This window comes from Rhinoderma darwinii, chromosome 3 (assembly GCF_050947455.1).
Source record: "Rhinoderma darwinii isolate aRhiDar2 chromosome 3, aRhiDar2.hap1, whole genome shotgun sequence".
Taxonomy (NCBI): Eukaryota; Metazoa; Chordata; class Amphibia; order Anura; family Rhinodermatidae; genus Rhinoderma; species Rhinoderma darwinii.
In genome coordinates, this window is record NC_134689.1 from 401,159,304 (window position 1) to 401,180,345 (window position 21,042).

At 42.1% G+C, this 21,042-nt stretch overlaps 1 protein-coding gene across 3 annotated transcripts in view; it reads right to left on the bottom strand.

The window, feature by feature from the left end:
- Window positions 1-19,490: 19,490 nt before the first annotated feature.
- Window positions 19,491-21,042, bottom strand: part of MISP3 (MISP family member 3) — a 35,026-nt gene continuing 33,474 nt past the window's right edge. For 2 of the 3 annotated variants that reach the window (XM_075859144.1, XM_075859145.1), the window contains one exon: window positions 19,491-20,707. In XM_075859144.1, the coding sequence (XP_075715259.1) occupies window positions 20,618-20,707 (90 nt within the window). In that variant the 3' untranslated portion in view covers window positions 19,491-20,617. Of the gene's footprint in view, window positions 20,709-21,042 lie in introns of all 3 variants that reach the window. The other variant, XM_075859146.1, reaches the window with a different exon arrangement.

The window sequence follows — 21,042 nt, forward strand, 5'->3', positions numbered from 1 at the left end:
TGGCTGGCTGCAGCGCTGTAATGAAAGGGATCATGGCCACGTTGCGACCCTCACGACAGTCGCAATAAATCCTTCAAGTTTGCAATGCAGCCAGAGCGACACTGCGATCACACAGCGATCTTTGGCTGGGAAACCTGTGTCGGCGTATATCCCTTGCCTAAATCCTGGGTGGAGAAGTGCTAGTATGCGCCACTAACAAGATGGCCTGGGTGGTCACCTGCTTCCTGCTTTGGTTGTTGCTAGGCAACTTCTCTGTAAATACTCAGGCCCCACATGCCTCCATGACCGCAACCACAGAGCACCTTTATATTACACATACTGCATCAGGGCCGGATTAGGGATCGTGGAGGCCCCTGGGCAACAAAGCTGATGGGGCACCCAGAGTTTTAATTTATTTTTAAAGTAACCGTAGCTCACAAACTGTAGCTTCTAAATATACAGAACACTGAATGTAACACATCCCATTCTATTGTTAGGCCACATGCGACTATGCTGCCGACTCTGCCGCCGACTCTGCAGCCACACAGTAAAAGATATACACCCTCAAACATATGTGTATTTAGCAGCAAAGAAATCATGAGCATAGAGGGGCCAATAAGAGAGATAAATATGGCGCTGACTGGTCATACCACCACACATCTCGTAAAACACATGAACATTATTAATACAGCACCCATTCATTATCAATACAGCACCCATACATGACCATTATAGCACCCTCACATTATTAATGCAGCACGCATACAGCACCCATTCATTACCAATATAGCACCCTCACATTATTAATGCAGCACGCATACAGCACCCATTCATTACCAATATAGCACCCTCACATTATTAATACAGCACCCTCACATTATTAATACAGCACGCATACAGCACCCATTCATTACCAATATAGCACCCTCACATTATTAATACAGCACCCTCACATTATTAATGCAGCACGCATACAGCACCCATTCATTACCAATATAGCACCCTCACATTATTAATGCAGCACACTTACAGCACCCTCACATTATTAATACAGCACCCTCACATTATTAATACAGCACGCATACAGCACCCATTCATTACCAATATAGCACCCTCACATTATTAATACAGCACGCATACAGCACCCATTCATTACCAATATAGCACCCTCACATTATTAATACAGCACCCTCACATTATTAATGCAGCACGCATACAGCACCCATTCATTACCAATATAGCACCCTCACATTATTAATACAGCACGCATACAGCACCCATTCATTACCAATATAGCACCCTCACATTATTAATACAGCACCCTCACATTATTAATGCAGCACGCATACAGCACCCTCACATTATTAATACAGCACGCATACAGCACCCATTCATTACCAATACAGCACCCTCACATTATTAATGCAGCACACTTACAGCACCCTCACATTATTAATACAGCACCCTCACATTATTAATACAGCACGCATACAGCACCCTCACATTATTAATACAGCACCCTCACATTATTAATACAGCACGCATACAGCACCCATTCATTACCAATATAGCACCCTCACATTATTAATGCAGCACGCATACAGCACCCATTCATTACCAATATAGCACCCTCACATTATTAATGCAGCACACTTACAGCACCCTCACATTATTAATACAGCACCCTCACATTATTAATACAGCACGCATACAGCAGCCATTCATTATCAATACAGCACCCATACATTACCATTATAGCACCCTCACAGTATTAATACAGCACCCATTTATTACTAATACAGCCACCTTAGACAATTCGTCACACGTGGATCTGTGCCTAAATCCTGACAGAAAGCGAGAGTGCCAATTCACAGCATAAATCTGAGTTTTTGCTGCAGATTTCAAAATCCAGCACAGATTGGCCTAGTGCAAATCTTGACTGTGTGCACATACCCAAACTTTACCAATACAGGACACATACAGCACCCATACATTACCAGTGCAAGACACATACAGCACCCATACATTACCAATACAGGATACATACAGCACCCATACATTACCAATACAGGATACATACAGTACCCAAACATTACCAATACAGGATACATACAGTACCCAAACATTACCAATACGGGACACATATAGTACCCATACATTACCAATAGAGGACACATACAGTACCCAAACATTACCAATACGGGACACATACAGTACCAATACAGGACACATACAGTACCCAAACATTACCAATACGGGTCACATACAGTACCTGTACATTACCAATACAGGACACATACATTACCAATACAGGACACATACAGTACCCAAACATTACCAATATGGGACACATACAGTACACATACATTACCAATACAGGACACATACATTACCAATACAGGATACATACAGTACCCAAACATTACCAATACAGGACACATACAGTACCCATACATTACCAGTGCAAGACACATACAGCACCCATACATTACCAATACAGGATACATACAGCACCCATACATTACCAATACAGGATACATACAGTACCCAAACATTACCAATACAGGATACATACAGTACCCAAACATTACCAATACGGGACACATACAGTACCCATACATTACCAATACAGGACACATACAGTACCCAAACATTACCAATACGGGACACATACAGTACCCGTACATTACCAATACAGGACACATACATTACCAATACAGGACACATACAGTACCCAAACATTACCAATATGGGACACATACAGTACCTGTACATTACCAATACAGGACACATACATTACCAATACAGGACACATACAGTACCCAAACATTACCAATATGGGACACATACAGTACCCATACATTACCAATACAGGATACATACAGTTCCCAAACATTACCAATACAGGACACATACAGTACCTGTACATTACTAATACAGGACACATACAGTACCCATACATTACCAATACAGGATACATACAGTTCCCAAACATTACCAATACAGGACACATACACTACCCATACATTAACAATACAGGACACATACATTACCCATACATTACCAATACAGGACACATACAGCACTCATACATTACCAATACAGGACACATACTGTACCCATACATTACCAATACAGGACACATACAGTACACATACATTACCAATACAGGATACATACAGTACCCATACATTACCAATACAGGATACACACAGTACCCATACATAGCCAATACAGGATACATACAGCACCCATACATTATTAATACAGGACACATACATTACCAATACAGGACACATACAGTATTAATACAGGACACATACAGCACCCATACATTATCAGTGCAGGACACATACAGCACCCATACATTACCAATACAGGATACATACAGCACCCATACATTATTAGTGCAGGACACATAAAGTACCCATACATTACCAGTGCAGGACACATACAGCACCCATACATTACCAATACAGGACACATACAGTACCCATACAGTATTAATACAGGACACATACAGCACCCATACATTATCAGCGCTAGACAAATGCAGCCCCCATACATTAACAGTGCAGGGCACATACAGCACCCATACATTACCAGTGCAGGATACATACGTTACACATACATTACCAATACAGGACACATACAGCACCCACACATTATCAGTGCAGGACACATACAGCACCCATATATTACCAATACAGGACACATACAGTACCCATACATTATTAATACAGGACACATACAGCACCCATACATTATCAGCGCTAGACAAATACAGCCCCCATACATTATCAGTGCAGGACACATACAGCACCCATATATTACCAATACAGGACACATACAGTACTCATACATTACCAATACAGGAACAAACAGCAGACATACATTACCAATACAGGACACATACAGTACCCATACATTACCAATACAGGACACATGCAGTACCCATACATTACCAATACAGGATACATACAGTACACATACATTACCAATACAGGTCACATACAGCTCCCATACATTACCAATACAGGACACATACAGCACCCATACATTACCAGTGTAGGACACATACAGCACCCATACATTACCAGTGCAGGATACATACAGCACCTATACATTACCAGTGCAGGACACATACAGCACCCATACATCACCAGTGCAGGATACATACAGCACCCATACATTACCAGTGCAGGACACATACAGCACCCATACATCACCAGTGCAGGACACATACAGTACCCATACATTACCAATACAGGACACATACAGCAACCTTACATTACCAGTGCAGGACAAATACAGCACCCATACATTACCAATACAGGACACATACATTACCAATACAGGACACATACATTACCCATACATTACCAATACAGGACACTAACAGCACCCATACGTTACCAATACAGGACACATACACTACCCATACATTAACAATACAGGACACATACATTACCCATACATTACCAATACAGGACACATACAGCACTCATACATTACCAATACAGGACACATACAGTACACATACATTACCAATACAGGATACATACAGTACCCATACATTACCAATACAGGATACACACAGTACCCATACATAGCCAATACAGGATACATACAGCACCCATACATTACCAGTGCAAGACACATACAGCACCCATACATTACCAGTGCGGGACACATACAGTACCCATACATTACCAATACAGGACACGTACAGTACCCATATATTACCAATACTAGATACATACAGTACCCATACATTACCAATACAGGATACATACAGTACCCAAACATTACCAATACAGGACTCATACAGTACCCATACATTACCAATACAGGACACATACAGTACCCATAGATTACCAATACAGGACACATACATTACCAATACAGGACACATACAGTACCCATACAGTATTAATACAGGACACATACAGCACCCATACATTATCAGTGCAGGACACATACAGCACCCATACATTACCAATACAGGACACATACAGCACCCATACATTATTAGTGCAGGACACATACAGTACCCATACATTACCAGTGCAGGACACATACAGCACCCATACATTACCAATACAGGACACATACAGTACCCATACAGTATTAATACAGGACACATACAGCACCCATACATTATCAGCGCTAGACAAATGCAGCCCCCATACATTAACAGTGCAGGGCACATACAGCACCCATACATTACCAGTGCAGGATACATACGTTACACATACATTACCAATACAGGACACATACAGCACCCACACATTATCAGTGCAGGACACATACAGCACCCATATATTACCAATACAGGACACATACAGTACCCATACATTATTAATACAGGACACATACAGCACCCATACATTATCAGCGCTAGACAAATACAGCTCACATACAGCACCCATATATTACCAATACAGGACACATACAGTACTCATACATTACCAATACAGGAACAAACAGCAGACATACATTACCAATACAGGACACATACATCACCCATACATTACCAATACAGGACACATGCAGTACCCATACATTACCAATACAGGATACATACAGTACACATACATTACCAATACAGGACACATACAGCTCCCATACATTACCAATACGGGACGCATACAGCACCCATACATTACCAGTGTAGGACACATACAGCACCCATACATTACCAGTGCAGGATACATACAGCACCTATACATTATCAATGCAGGACACATACAGCACCCATACATCACCAGTGCAGGATACATACAGCACCCATACATTACCAGTGCAGGACACATACAGCACCCATACATCACCAGTGCAGGACACATACAGTACCCATACATTACCAATACAGGACACATACAGCAACCTTACATTACCAGTGCAGGACAAATACAGTACCCATACATTACTAATACAGGACACATACAGCACCCATACATTACCAATACAGGACACATACAGTACCCATACAGTATTAATACAGGACACATACAGCACCTAGACATTATCAGCGCTAGACCAATAAAGCCCCCATACATTACCAGTGCAGGACACATACAGCACCCATACATTACGAGCGCAGGACACATACAGTACCCATACATTACCAGTGCAGGACACATACAGTACCCATACATTACCAATACAGGACACATGCAGTACCCATACATTACCAATACAGGATACATACAGTACACATACATTACCAATACAGGACACATACAGCACCCATACATTACCAATACAGGACACATACAGCACCCATACATTACCAGTGTAGGACACATACAGCACCCATACATTACCAGTGCAGGATATATACAGCACCTATACATTACCAGTGCAGGACACATACAGCACCCATACATCACCAGTGCAGGATACATACAGCACCCATACATTACCAGTGCAGGACACATACAGCACTCATACATCACCAGTGCAGGACACATACAGCACTCATACATCACCAGTGCAGGACACATACAGTACCCATACATTACCAATACAGGACACATACAGCAACCTTACATTACCAGTGCAGGACAAATACAGTACCCATACATTACTAATACAGGACACATACAGCACCCATATATTATCAGTGCAGGACACATACAGCACCCATACATTACCAATACAGGACACATACAGTACCCATACAGTATTAATACAGGACACATACAGCACCTAGACATCAGCGCTAGACCAATAAAGCCCCCATACATTACCAGTGCAGGACACATACAGCACCCATACATTACCAGTGCAGGACACATACAGCACCCATACATTACCAGTGCAGGACAAATACAGTACCCATACATTACCAATACAGGACACATACAGCACCCATACATTACCAATACAGGACACATACAGCACCCATACATTACCAGTGTAGGACACATACAGCACCCATACATTACCAGTGCAGGATACATACAGCACCTATACATTACCAGTGCAGGACACATACAGCACTCATACATCACCAGTGCAGGACAAATACAGTACCCATACATTACTAATACAGGACACATACAGCACCCATATATTATCAGTGCAGGACACATACAGTACCCATACATTACCAATACAGGACACATACAGTACCCATACAGTATTAATACAGGACACATACAGCACCTAGACATTATCAGTGCTAGACCAATAAAGCCCCCATACATTACCAGTGCAGGACACATACAGCACCCATACATTACCAGTGCAGGACACATACAGTACCCATACATTACCAATACAGGACACATACAGCACCCATACATTACCAGTGCAGGACACATACAGCACCCATACATTACCAATACAGGACACATGCAGTACCCATACATTACCAATACAGGACACATACAGTACCCATACAGTATTAATACAGGACACATACAGCACCCATACATTATCAGCGCTAGACAAATACAGCCCCCCTATATTACCAGTGCAGGATACATACAGCACCCATACAATACAAGTGCAGGACACATACAGTACCCATACATTACCAATACAGGACACATACAGCACCCATACATTACCAGTGCAGGACACATGCAGCACCCATACATTACCAATACAGGACACATGCAGTACCCATACATTACCAATACAGGACACATACAGCACCCATACATTACCAGTGCAGGACACATACAGTACCCATACATTACCAATACAGGACACATACAGCACCCATACATTACCAGTGCAGGACACATACAGTACCCATACATTACCAATACAGGACACATACAGCACCCATACATTACCAGTGCAGGACACATACAGTACCCATACATTACCAATACAGGACACATACAGCACCCATACATTACCAGTGCAGGACACATACAGCACCCATACATTACCAGTGCAGGACACATGCAGTACCCATACATTACCAATACAGGGACCATACAGTACCCATACAGTATTAATACAGGACACATACAGCACCCATACATTATCAGCGCTAGACAAATACAGCCCCCCTATATTACCAGTGCAGGATACATACATTACCCATACATTACCAGTGCAGGATACATACAGTACCCATACATTACCAATACAGGACACATACAGCACCCATACATTACCAGTGCAGGACACATACAGTACCCATACATTACCAATACAGGACACATACAGTACCCATACATTACCAGTGCAGGACACATACAGCACCCATACATTACCAGTGCAGGACACATACAGCACCCATACATTACCAATACAGGACACATGCAGTACCCATACATTACCAATACAGGGACCATACAGTACCCATACAGTATTAATACAGGACACATACAGCACCCATACATTATCAGCGCTAGACAAATACAGCCCCCCTATATTACCAGTGCAGGATACATACATTACCCATACATTACCAGTGCAGGATACATACATTACCAGTGCAGGACACATACAGTACCCATACATTACCAGTGCAGGATACATACAGTACCCATACATTACCAATACAGGACACATACAGCACCCATACATTACCAGTGCAGGACACATACAGTACCCATACATTACCAATACAGGACACATACAGCACCCATACATTACCAGTGCAGGACACATACAGCACCCATACATTACCAGTGCAGGACACATACAGCACCCATACATTGCCAATACAGGACACATGCAGTACCCATACATTACCAATACAGGGACCATACAGTACCCATACAGTATTAATACAGGACACATACAGCACCCATACATTATCAGCGCTAGACAAATACAGCCCCCCTATATTACCAGTGCAGGATACATACATTACCAGTGCATCATACATACATTACCAGTGCAGGACACATACAGTACCCATACATTACCAGTGCAGGACACATACAGCACCCATACAGTATTAATACAGGACACATACAGCACCCATACATTACCAGTGCAGGACACATACAGTACCCATACATTACCAATACAGGACACATACAGCACCCATACATTACCAGTGCAGGACACATACAGCACCCATACATTACCAGTGCAGGACACATACAGCACCCATACATTACCAATACAGGACACATGCAGTACCCATACATTACCAATACAGGGACCATACAGTACCCATACAGTATTAATACAGGACACATACAGCACCCATACATTATCAGCGCTAGACAAATACAGCCCCCCTATATTACCAGTGCAGGATACATACATTACCCATACATTACCAGTGCAGGATACATACAGTACCCATACATTACCAATACAGGACACATACAGCACCCATACATTACCAGTGCAGGACACATACAGTACCCATACATTACCAATACAGGACACATACAGCACCCATACATTACCAGTGCAGGACACATACAGCACCCATACATTACCAGTGCAGGACACATACAGCACCCATACATTACCAATACAGGACACATACAGCACCCATACATTACCAGTGCAGGACACATACAGCACCCATACAATACCAGTGCAGGACACATACAGCACCCATACATTACCAGTGCAGGACACATACAGCACCCATACATTACCAATACAGGGACCATACAGTACCCATACAGTATTAATACAGGACACATACAGCACCCATACATTATCAGCGCTAGACAAATACAGCCCCCCTATATTACCAGTGCAGGATACATACATTACCCATACATTACCAGTGCAGGATACATACATTACCAGTGCAGGACACATACAGTACCCATACATTACCAGTGCAGGATACATACAGTACCCATACATTACCAATACAGGACACATACAGCACCCATACATTACCAGTGCAGGACACATACAGTACCCATACATTACTAATACAGGACACATACAGCACCCATACATTACCAGTGCAGGACACATACAGCACCCATACATTACCAGTGCAGGACACATACAGCACCCATACATTACCAATACAGGACACATGCAGTACCCATACATTACCAATACAGGGACCATACAGTACCCATACAGTATTAATACAGGACACATACAGCACCCATACATTATCAGCGCTAGACAAATACAGCCCCCCTATATTACCAGTGCAGGATACATACATTACCAGTGCAGGATACATACATTACCAGTGCAGGACACATACAGTACCCATACATTACCAGTGCAGGATACATACAGTACCCATACATTACCAATACAGGACACATACAGCACCCATACATTACCAGTGCAGGACACATACAGTACCCATACATTACCAATACAGGACACATACAGCACCCATACATTACCAGTGCAGGACACATACAGCACCCATACATTACCAGTGCAGGACACATACAGCACCCATACATTACCAATACAGGACACATGCAGTACCCATACATCATTACCAATACAGGGACCATACAGTACCCATACAGTATTAATACAAGACACATACAGCACCCATACATTATCAGCGCTAGACAAATACAGCCCCCCTATAGTACCAGTGCAGGATACATACATTACCCATACATTACCAGTGCAGGATACATACATTACCAGTGCAGGACACATACAGTACCCATACATTACCAGTGCAGGACACATACAGCACCCATACTGTATTAATACAGGACACATACAGCACCCATACATTACCAGTGCAGGACACATACAGTACCCATACATTACCAATACAGGACACATACAGCACCCATACATTACCAGTGCAGGACACATACAGCACCCATACATTACCAGTGCAGGACACATACAGCACCCATACATTACCAATACAGGACACATGCAGTACCCATACATTACCAATACAGGGACCATACAGTACCCATACAGTATTAATACAGGACACATACAGCACCCATACATTATCAGCGCTAGACAAATACAGCCCCCCTATATTACCAGTGCAGGATACATACATTACCCATACATTACCAGTGCAGGATACATACAGTACCCATACTTTTACCAATACAGGACACATACAGCACCCATACATTACCAGTGCAGGACACATACAGTACCCATACATTACCAATACAGGACACATACAGCACCCATACATTACCAGTGCAGGACACATACAGCACCCATACATTACCAGTGCAGGACACATACAGCACCCATACATTACCAATACAGGACACATGCAGTACCCATACATTACCAATACAGGGACCATACAGTACCCATACAGTATTAATACAGGACACATACAGCACCCATACATTATCAGCGCTAGACAAATACAGCCCCCCTATATTACCAGTGCAGGATACATACATTACCCATACATTACCAGTGCAGGATACATACAGTACCCATACATTACCAGTGCAGGATACATACAGTACCCATACATTACCAATACAGGACACATACAGCACCCATACATTACCAGTGCAGGACACATACAGTACCCATACATTACCAATACAGGACACATACAGCACCCATACATTACCAGTGCAGGACACATACAGCACCCATACATTACCAGTGCAGGACACATACAGCACCCATACATTACCAATACAGGACACATGCAGTACCCATACATTACCAATACAGGGACCATACAGTACCCATACAGTATTAATACAGGACACATACAGCACCCATACATTATCAGCGCTAGACAAATACAGCCCCCCTATATTACCAGTGCAGGATACATACATTACCAGTGCAGGATACATACATTACCAGTGCAGGACACATACAGTACCCATACATTACCAGTGCAGGATACATACAGTACCCACACATTACCAATACAGGACACATACAGCACCCATACATTACCAGTGCAGGACACATACAGTACCCATACATTACCAATACAGGACACATACAGCACCCATACATTACCAGTGCAGGACACATACAGCACCCATACATTACCAGTGCAGGACACATACAGCACCCATACATTACCAATACAGGACACATGCAGTACCCATACATTACCAATACAGGGACCATACAGTACCCATACAGTATTAATACAGGACACATACAGCACCCATACATTATCAGCGCTAGACAAATACAGCCCCCCTATATTACCAGTGCAGGATACATACATTACCAGTGCAGGATACATACATTACCAGTGCAGGACACATACAGTACCCATACATTACCAGTGCAGGATACATACAGTACCCATACATTACCAATACAGGACACATACAGCACCCATACATTACCAGTGCAGGACACATACAGTACCCATACATTACCAATACAGGACACATACAGCACCCATACATTACCAGTGCAGGACACATACAGCACCCATACATTACCAGTGCAGGACACATACAGCACCCATACATTACCAATACAGGACACATACAGCACCCATACATTACCAGTGCAGGACACATACAGCACCCATACATTACCAATACAGGACACATGCAGTACCCATACATTACCAATACAGGGACCATACAGTACCCATACAGTATTAATACAGGACACATACAGCACCCATACATTATCAGCGCTAGACAAATACAGCCCCCCTATATTACCAGTGCAGGATACATACATTACCCATACATTACCAGTGCAGGATACATACATTACCAGTGCAGGACACATACAGTACCCATACATTACCAGTGCAGGACACATACAGCACCCATACAGTATTAATACAGGACACATACAGCACCCATACATTACCAGTGCAGGACACATACAGCACCCATACAGTATTAATACAGGACACATACAGCACCCATACATTACCAGTGCAGGATACATACAGTACCCATACATTACCAATACAGGACACATACAGCACCCATACATTACCAGTGCAGGACACATACAGTACCCATACATTACCAATACAGGACACATACAGCACCCATACATTACCAGTGCAGGACACATACAGCACCCATACATTACCAGTGCAGGACACATACAGCACCCATACATTACCAATACAGGACACATACAGCACCCATACATTACCAGTGCAGGACACATACAGCACCCATACATTACCAATACAGGACACATGCAGTACCCATACATTACCAATACAGGGACCATACAGTACCCATACAGTATTAATACAGGACACATACAGCACCCATACATTATCAGCGCTAGACAAATACAGCCCCCCTATATTACCAGTGCAGGATACATACATTACCCATACATTACCAGTGCAGGATACATACATTACCAGTGCAGGACACATACAGTACCCATACATTACCAGTGCAGGACACATACAGCACCCATACAGTATTAATACAGGACACATACAGCACCCATACATTACCAGTGCAGGACACATACAGCACCCATACAGTATTAATACAGGACACATACAGCACCCATACATTACCAGTGTAAGGGTATGTTCACACGCAAACAGCTGAAAATTACAGAGCTGTTTTTAAGGGAAAATAGCCTCTGATTTATAGCCGTTTAACTCAGAAAACGTTTTTTGAGGCTTTTTTTAGCCATTTTTCCATTGACACAATGGAAAACAGCTCAAAAAACGGTTCAAGAAGTGACATGCTCCTTTTTACGGGCTGTTTTGTAAAACAGCGGCGTAAAAACACGCCCCGTCTCAACATAACGCTGTTTTTCTCATTGAATTCAATGGCCAGATGTTTGTAGGCGTTCAGCTGCCGTTTTCTTAGGCATATTTCTAAGCATTTACGCCCCGACATATGCCTGATAACTCTGCATGTGAACATACCTATGTGTGTGTACCTATGGGTTGCGGTTTCTGTATATGGAAATCATGTATCTCCAAGTGTGTAAGAAAATGCCGGGGGTGCAGAGATTGTGAGTCTGGGAGTGCAGTCCATGGTGGGAGGAGGGTGCGACGCAACCGACACACAAAACCTTAAAATATCACCCAACAAAAACACAATAACAAAAGGAAATATCCAGCGCGGCCCGAGGAGTCTCATACAATGCACACAGGTGGAGGAGGGCGGGGATGGCCAAAGATAAGATTCAATTAGTCATCTTGTTCAATAAATACCTGATAATATTATTTCTACTCCTACATCACATTCTCTGTAATGATATTATACTATGGTTGCCCATTGTAACAAGTTAACAATATATTTTACACTATAGTTGCATTAGGTCACTCCAGTCACATCCAAAGCTGCATTCAGAATTCTTCTGGTTGCCTTTAGAAACAGACTGTAGTTTATCCATACTACACAGTCACACGTTACGGATGTACAAGCTATCTACTACTTTGCAACCAATTTTGCTGTATACCGTTTTGTGTATACAGCACCTCTGCAGACCTACGTATTTCCATAGGCTGCACACAAACCACGTGTTACCAGGTAGCTCTGTATCCAAGATTTTTAATTGAGACCATTTGCAAAGTTGCTTTATTTCCAAATGGATATACAGTGCCATATAGCAGCCTGAGCTCCCACAATGTATTGCAATCAACAGAAAATTATCAGGAGTGCGAATGCAGCTCTGGATGTGACTGGAGTAAAATACATGATGCAAGTCAAGATAATATTTTTACGTTAATTTTTCATTTTGTGTTCTATCTTTTGTATTCTCACTACCCACCTGTTAGTCCCTTTCCTTGACAGTGGTTCCTTTAGAGAAGAAGATTGTGCGGACATTTTTTTTTTATTGTTTTAGTCTTCCATTTCTGAGCTACATGGGTTCAGCCACCATAGACCAAGAATGACATAAAATCAGTTTTGTTGTTGACAGCTACTCACTTCCATCTCTTTTCTACCATTCCTCCTGTGTAAGTGTCAGTCTGCACTGTAGCTCTGGAATTATATTCATAGGTCTAAGAAAACAATAAATCCTGTGGTTACCATTAGTAACCATGCTGCACCTATGGCTCCTTTAAATAATAGCTCTTTAAATCATGTCACCCGTTTAGTGACAGGCATGGCTGGGATTTGTGGTTTCCCTGCCCATGGCATTATCATTTAGATACCTAGTAGCTGAGAAAACCTCTCCCTCTGTAAACAGTGACATGTCATGGTCTACACTACAAACCAATTCTTTAGGGGGTAAAGGTCATCTTTATATCAGCAGAGTAATCAGTCCCCTATCTCGTCCTCTACTGCAGAACACATCACTGAACGCAGGCCCTAAAGTCACCGCAGAACCTGTCTCCTTAATCCGCCATCAATGGGACCACAGGTGCTGGATTATCAAATATTCTGGATTATCGGACAGTCATAGGAAACTCACATGTAAGGACACAGAACCTTCAGAGCCCAAAATCAAATGTTACCACTGCAAGAACCTTGTTTCTTAATCAAAAGAATTTCCTAAATATTTCTCTCTGCTCAGTCTTCTGTGAAACTGAATTTTTCTGATATTCTTTTAGAAATAAAGCTTTTCAGTCCAAAAAATAAATAAAATAAACAATAATGCCCTGTTCACATCACGTTATTTTCCTTCCGTCAGGGAAGCCCCTGATGTCACAACATATATGGACATGGGCTTTGAACTAGGGAGTCCCCGGCCTGAGCATCGCAAGTGCTCTCGCCGGGGACTCCTATCTTGGGTAAGTCCTTGACGTCACTGTCCATATGTGGACAGTGACGTCAGGGGGCTTCTCCAGTCCTTTGGCCTGGTACTCCCTAGTTGAAAGTCCCTGACATCACTGTCCATACATGGACAGGGACATCAGGGGCTTCCCCAGGACCGGAAACCCCGGGCCGAGTGCTACCGGTTGCTCTTTTCGGGGATTCCAGCCCTGTGAAATCTCACCAAGGTATACGTTTAACATATACCTGTGATGGATACCGCGTGGTATACATTTTTTTGTGGGATCCCTCAGGTTGACATACCGTAGTCTAGTATGTTAATCCATCCTCTAGGGAAAAGGTATGCCGATGTATACCAGCCCGATGGAGGCAAAAAGGACACTCTTTTGGACTCCATCGGGCTAATGGAGCCCAATGGATACATTTAGCATGTACATAGGGAGCTTTCCCAACGTACACGCTAAACATAGGGCCAAAACATAATGTGAACAGCGCCTTACATTCTAATATAAAATCCGATGACAGGTGCAGACTTTTTTACCCCTTCTCCCAGACTTAGCTCTGTTGCCTATTCCCTTCTGCTGCTTGTATCTTCCTTTTCTTGCATTTATATCATCTAACAAAGATTGATGCAGGAGGGGCACATAGAGCTGTCATCTGGCTGGGAAGGTCTGTGACCACCTCTGCTGGGACAGATACAGACAGATTTTGAGATTTCGTCAAGGACAGCCCGGCTCCATATATTCAGCAATGGGTAGAAACACTTCCACATGTGAGTAAGATCCAGGGCCGATGTTCAGTAATGTACATATAATCAACATATATTTATGGAAGCACAGTTCAAGTATAACCTGCATTAGTAATAATACTCCTCAAAAATGCTCTACATAGCATTGTCTGATATAAACAAACAAAGGGTAGGCTATGAATCTCCAGACAAAAATGAAACCTCACCTCTATTTTTTATGTGCAATAACTGTGTATTTGTGCTCCAGGCTTCTTCTGCCTTGGGATACTGGAGGGTGAAATAGTTGTCTGACAGCTACTATTGTCAGCCATAATAGTTTTCATGGGGCTGCTCATTCATTCACTCACTCACTCTCTTTTGTTCTTGTTGTGATTTTGGGTAAAAGTCAGAGGTGCCTGACATAAGCTGCATGGACACACCTAAAGTCTTCTAAATACCTTGAGCAACCAGGGGTGAAATCTCTCCACTGTTGTTTAGCGAACTGGGGAATTTTATTTAAGGGTGGAAAAGTCTTTGCTACATTATGTTAGAAACCAAATAGATGGCAGACAACTGGAGCAGAGTACGGCATTAGCGCCTCACGGACTGGCAAAACAAGGAGTATCAGCTGGAATGTGCAGACAGCTGGTGCGGAGTATGGCCGACAGCAGCGCTTGGCGCTCTAGGAGGGCACTCAATAGGAGCAAGATCAGGGTTGAGCACTGTCATACGGAATCTGAGAAGAAATAGCATCAACACAATACCATGGGGCATGTAGAACTGAGCGAGGAGCATCGGGAAGTTCTCCGTTCTAAATTCTGAGTCCTGGCCTTCTCCCACATCTCAGATGGTGCTTAATCAAAGAGAGTTGAATATTGAGATACCTTCAAGAAGAACTTCCACTTTGGTTGCTCACCCAAGAGAAGCTCTGGTCATAGAGCAAATGTACTCCATCTGGCCCCCATGCATGGTCGGTACACTAGGTTTGCACTTTATTTGTAATTGACAGCGTGTGCCACTGATGTCCAATTACTCTCCTTGAGTGCTGACCTGTCTATCCACCTCGGAGAAGATCAAAGCTACTGTGGAAAGGGTGCGCAGAGAAGGCAGGTGTTGAAAGTAGAAACAGGGAGTATCCCGTAAAGTGCATACAGAAAGATTGGCACGGGAAAAGGGACAATCATTCTTTGCTTTGCCAACCAATATCAGCTGTCAGACAGGGTGGTGGCTGCACTGCATGTGAGTAATGAGTATATAAACCTCTCTATTGCTATATATGTACCTGCACTATGTAGCTACACCCTTCATGCTCAGTAATGTCCTCTACAAACACATCGCTCCTTCCTCTGGACCTCGCCCTCGGCACACTCTTTTTTTCCCTGTGAAAGCAATATCTTTGGTAGACACAGAAGGGGATTTGGGCATTATGACCCAGTGAACCAGCCTTGTTTGATCCAGTAGCTTTTGTTCATGGTTTAGGCTCCTGGCTCTGTGTTTGACATGGGATTAAGGAATGGTTACTGAACACTTGTGAAAAGCCCATGGAAAGGAAACTGTGAGAGAGAAACTAGCACTAGGGACAAGTGATGTCACTTAAAGGAGACTTCCACCTTACAATATCTTGTGATGTGTCATAGGGGCGTGTCAGGAGATAGCATAACTTATGTCCTTGAGCTGGGACCAATCCTTTGAATGAAAGGCGGCTGTGCCCTGAACCTCTGTTATTTCAGCCATGCTGATGAACACTGCAGTTCAGTATGGTCAGGTGTCTTAGATGAATGATGTCCGACCTTTTGTCATTTATAATACACTAGTGATCTGGCGTTGTAATTATTTTGGGGACATAACATTAATAATATAAAAGAGGACATGTAGCTGCCACTGATCTGTTATTACATGACCCTTTATCATATAACTGTCCTGTATTTATCACTGATCTGTTATTAAATGACCCTTAATCCTATAACTATCCTGTATGTGCCACTGATCTATTACTACATGACCTCTCATCCTACAATTGTCCTGTATCTAGCAGTGATCTGTTATTACATGACCCCTCATCCTATAACTGTCCTGAAACTATCACTGATCTGTTATTACATGACCCTTAATAATATAACTATCCTGTATCTTTCACTGATCTATCATTACATGACCCCTCATTCCCTAACTGTCCTGTATCTATCAATGATCGGTTGGTTATTCCATGGCCCTTCATCCTCTAACTGTCCTGCATGTATCACCGATCTGTTATTACTTGACCCATTATCCTATAACTGTCCTGTATCTATCACTGTTCTATTAATACATGACCCATCATCCTATAACTGTCTTGTATCTGTCACTGTTCTGTTAATAATTACATGGCGCCTAATCCTATAACTGTCCTGTATCCATCACTGATCTGTTATTACATGACTCTTAATCCTATACCTGTCATGTATCTCTCACTGATCTGTTATTATATGATCCCTCATCGTATTACTTTCCTGTATCTATCACTGATCTGTTATTACATGACCTCTCATCCTATAACTTTTCTAGATCTATCACTGATCTGTTATTACATGACCCCCTCATCCTATAACTGTCCTGTATCTATCACTGAACTTTTATTACATGACCCCTCATCCTATAACTGTCCTGTATCTAAGACTGATCTGTTATTACATGACCCCTCATCCTATAACTGTCCTGTATCTATCACTGAACTTTTATTACATGACCCCTCATCCTATAACTGTCCTGTATCTATCACTGAACTTTTATTACATGACCCCTCATCCTATAACTGTCCTGTATCTATCACTGATCTGTTATTACATGACCCCTCATCCTATAACAGTCCTGTATCTATCACTGATCTGTTATTACATGACCCCTCATCCTGTAACTGTCCTGTATCTATCACTGATCTGTTATTACATGACCCCTCATCCTATAACTGTCCTGTATCTATCACTGTTCTATTAATACATGACCAATCATCCTATAACCTTCCTATATGTATCATTGATCTAATATTTCATGAACTCTAATCCTACAACTGTCCTTTATATAAACCTTATTTATTATTACTGCACAATTCCATATCCTGTAACTATAGAATATATTTAATACGACTGTTATGATTGTGAAAATATATTTGTCCTTTTCCAGATAACCCCTATTATTGCATATTGGTCAGTTTTAATGGTAATATAATATTAGAGTAATCACACAGCATTTTTTTTAATTCTTATTTTTTAAAGAATTTATAGAACAAAGTTATCCAACATCCATATCTCGCATTGTATAAAATAAGTGCCCCCTTTCCTTAATCAACTGACCACATTTGTCTCATAATTAGATTCCAGTGTACTGAACACACACATACAACCCGCCATGATAAAGCGAAACTTCCCTATATAATGACCTTCACCATGAGAGTACTCATCTCAAAGGACAATAGGCCCGAATTAAAGGAAATTCATCAAGGGATAATATAATAATTTTGGTATCATTCTGGAAAAGCTTACAAGGCCATTTCTATGGTCAAGCAATATCAATAAAAGTTGATCATTATTATCTCTCTTTGGCCAAAAGTAAGAGACAGGCAAAGTTTCGGCCCCAAAGGCCCTTTTTCAGGTAAATCTCTAAGGTTCTGTGACACCATTATCTCCAAATGTAGAATACTTGGAAAAATGGTGGATCCTATCAGGAACAACTGGCCTTCCAAATTTACTCCAAGAACAAGACGTCTCAAGGCATCTCAGTAGAACATCCAAAGAACAGAAGCTTCTCCAGTGCTCAGGACTCCACAATCTCATGTTAGAGCAGCAAAGTGGACACCACTGGTGGCCAACGGCAAAGAAGAGTAGGCGATACACAAGACTGATATCAAATTATGGGAAGGGCTTGGTTTAAGGAGGTAGTTACCTTTCTCATGGGTGTTGGAAAATGTGTTTCTTAAATAATTGCAGTAATAATTAAGAGTAATATAAATTGCCAGGTGCACATTGTCTAACAAAACATATGGAAGGGGGCTAATACTTTGTCACAGTCCTGTATATCTCCTTTTATAATTAGCTATATACCTGTAACATTTGCAGGTCATTGACATTTTTCTATAATTTATTACAAATTATTTTTTTACAGGTTACAAAAGCTTGATTGGCAGATTAGATACTGATCACGTGACGTCAGTTGTTGGTAAAGATGACATCTGAAGCAGTGAAATGGGAGGTGATAAGAAGGAGGATGGCAGTCTGATATTCCATGAATGAGAGGAGAGGTAAAGAAGTCTCGCCCACACATCACAAGCTCTATTTCAGAAGTCCTCTGTTAATCTTTCCAGTCCTTATTCATCATCCTTTGGATTTGGGGTTCCAGATTCCCAGCTCTGGATGAGAGCACTACGCTGCCGCCGGGTGCGGGGACTGTCCATAACCTGACAGAGAGAACACAACATACGTATAAAACATAAATATGTCGTAAGAAAAGATACCATAATAGAAAACTCATCTGTTCCCCTCACTATTAGTGACCTCACTAGGCCTTGGCGCCTACCTGAGGATCTCTGGCTCAATGTCCCAAACCCCAAATAACGGTCACCTATCACGAATGTGATCAGCCGGTTATAAGCTGACCACAAAAACCTGTTACTTATAGAGCACCAAGGATATTAATATTATTGTCACTAGGTTCATCATTAAAGGGGTATTCTCAACTCGGACATTTATGGCATATCCACAGGATATGCAATGGATGTCCAATAAATGCTGG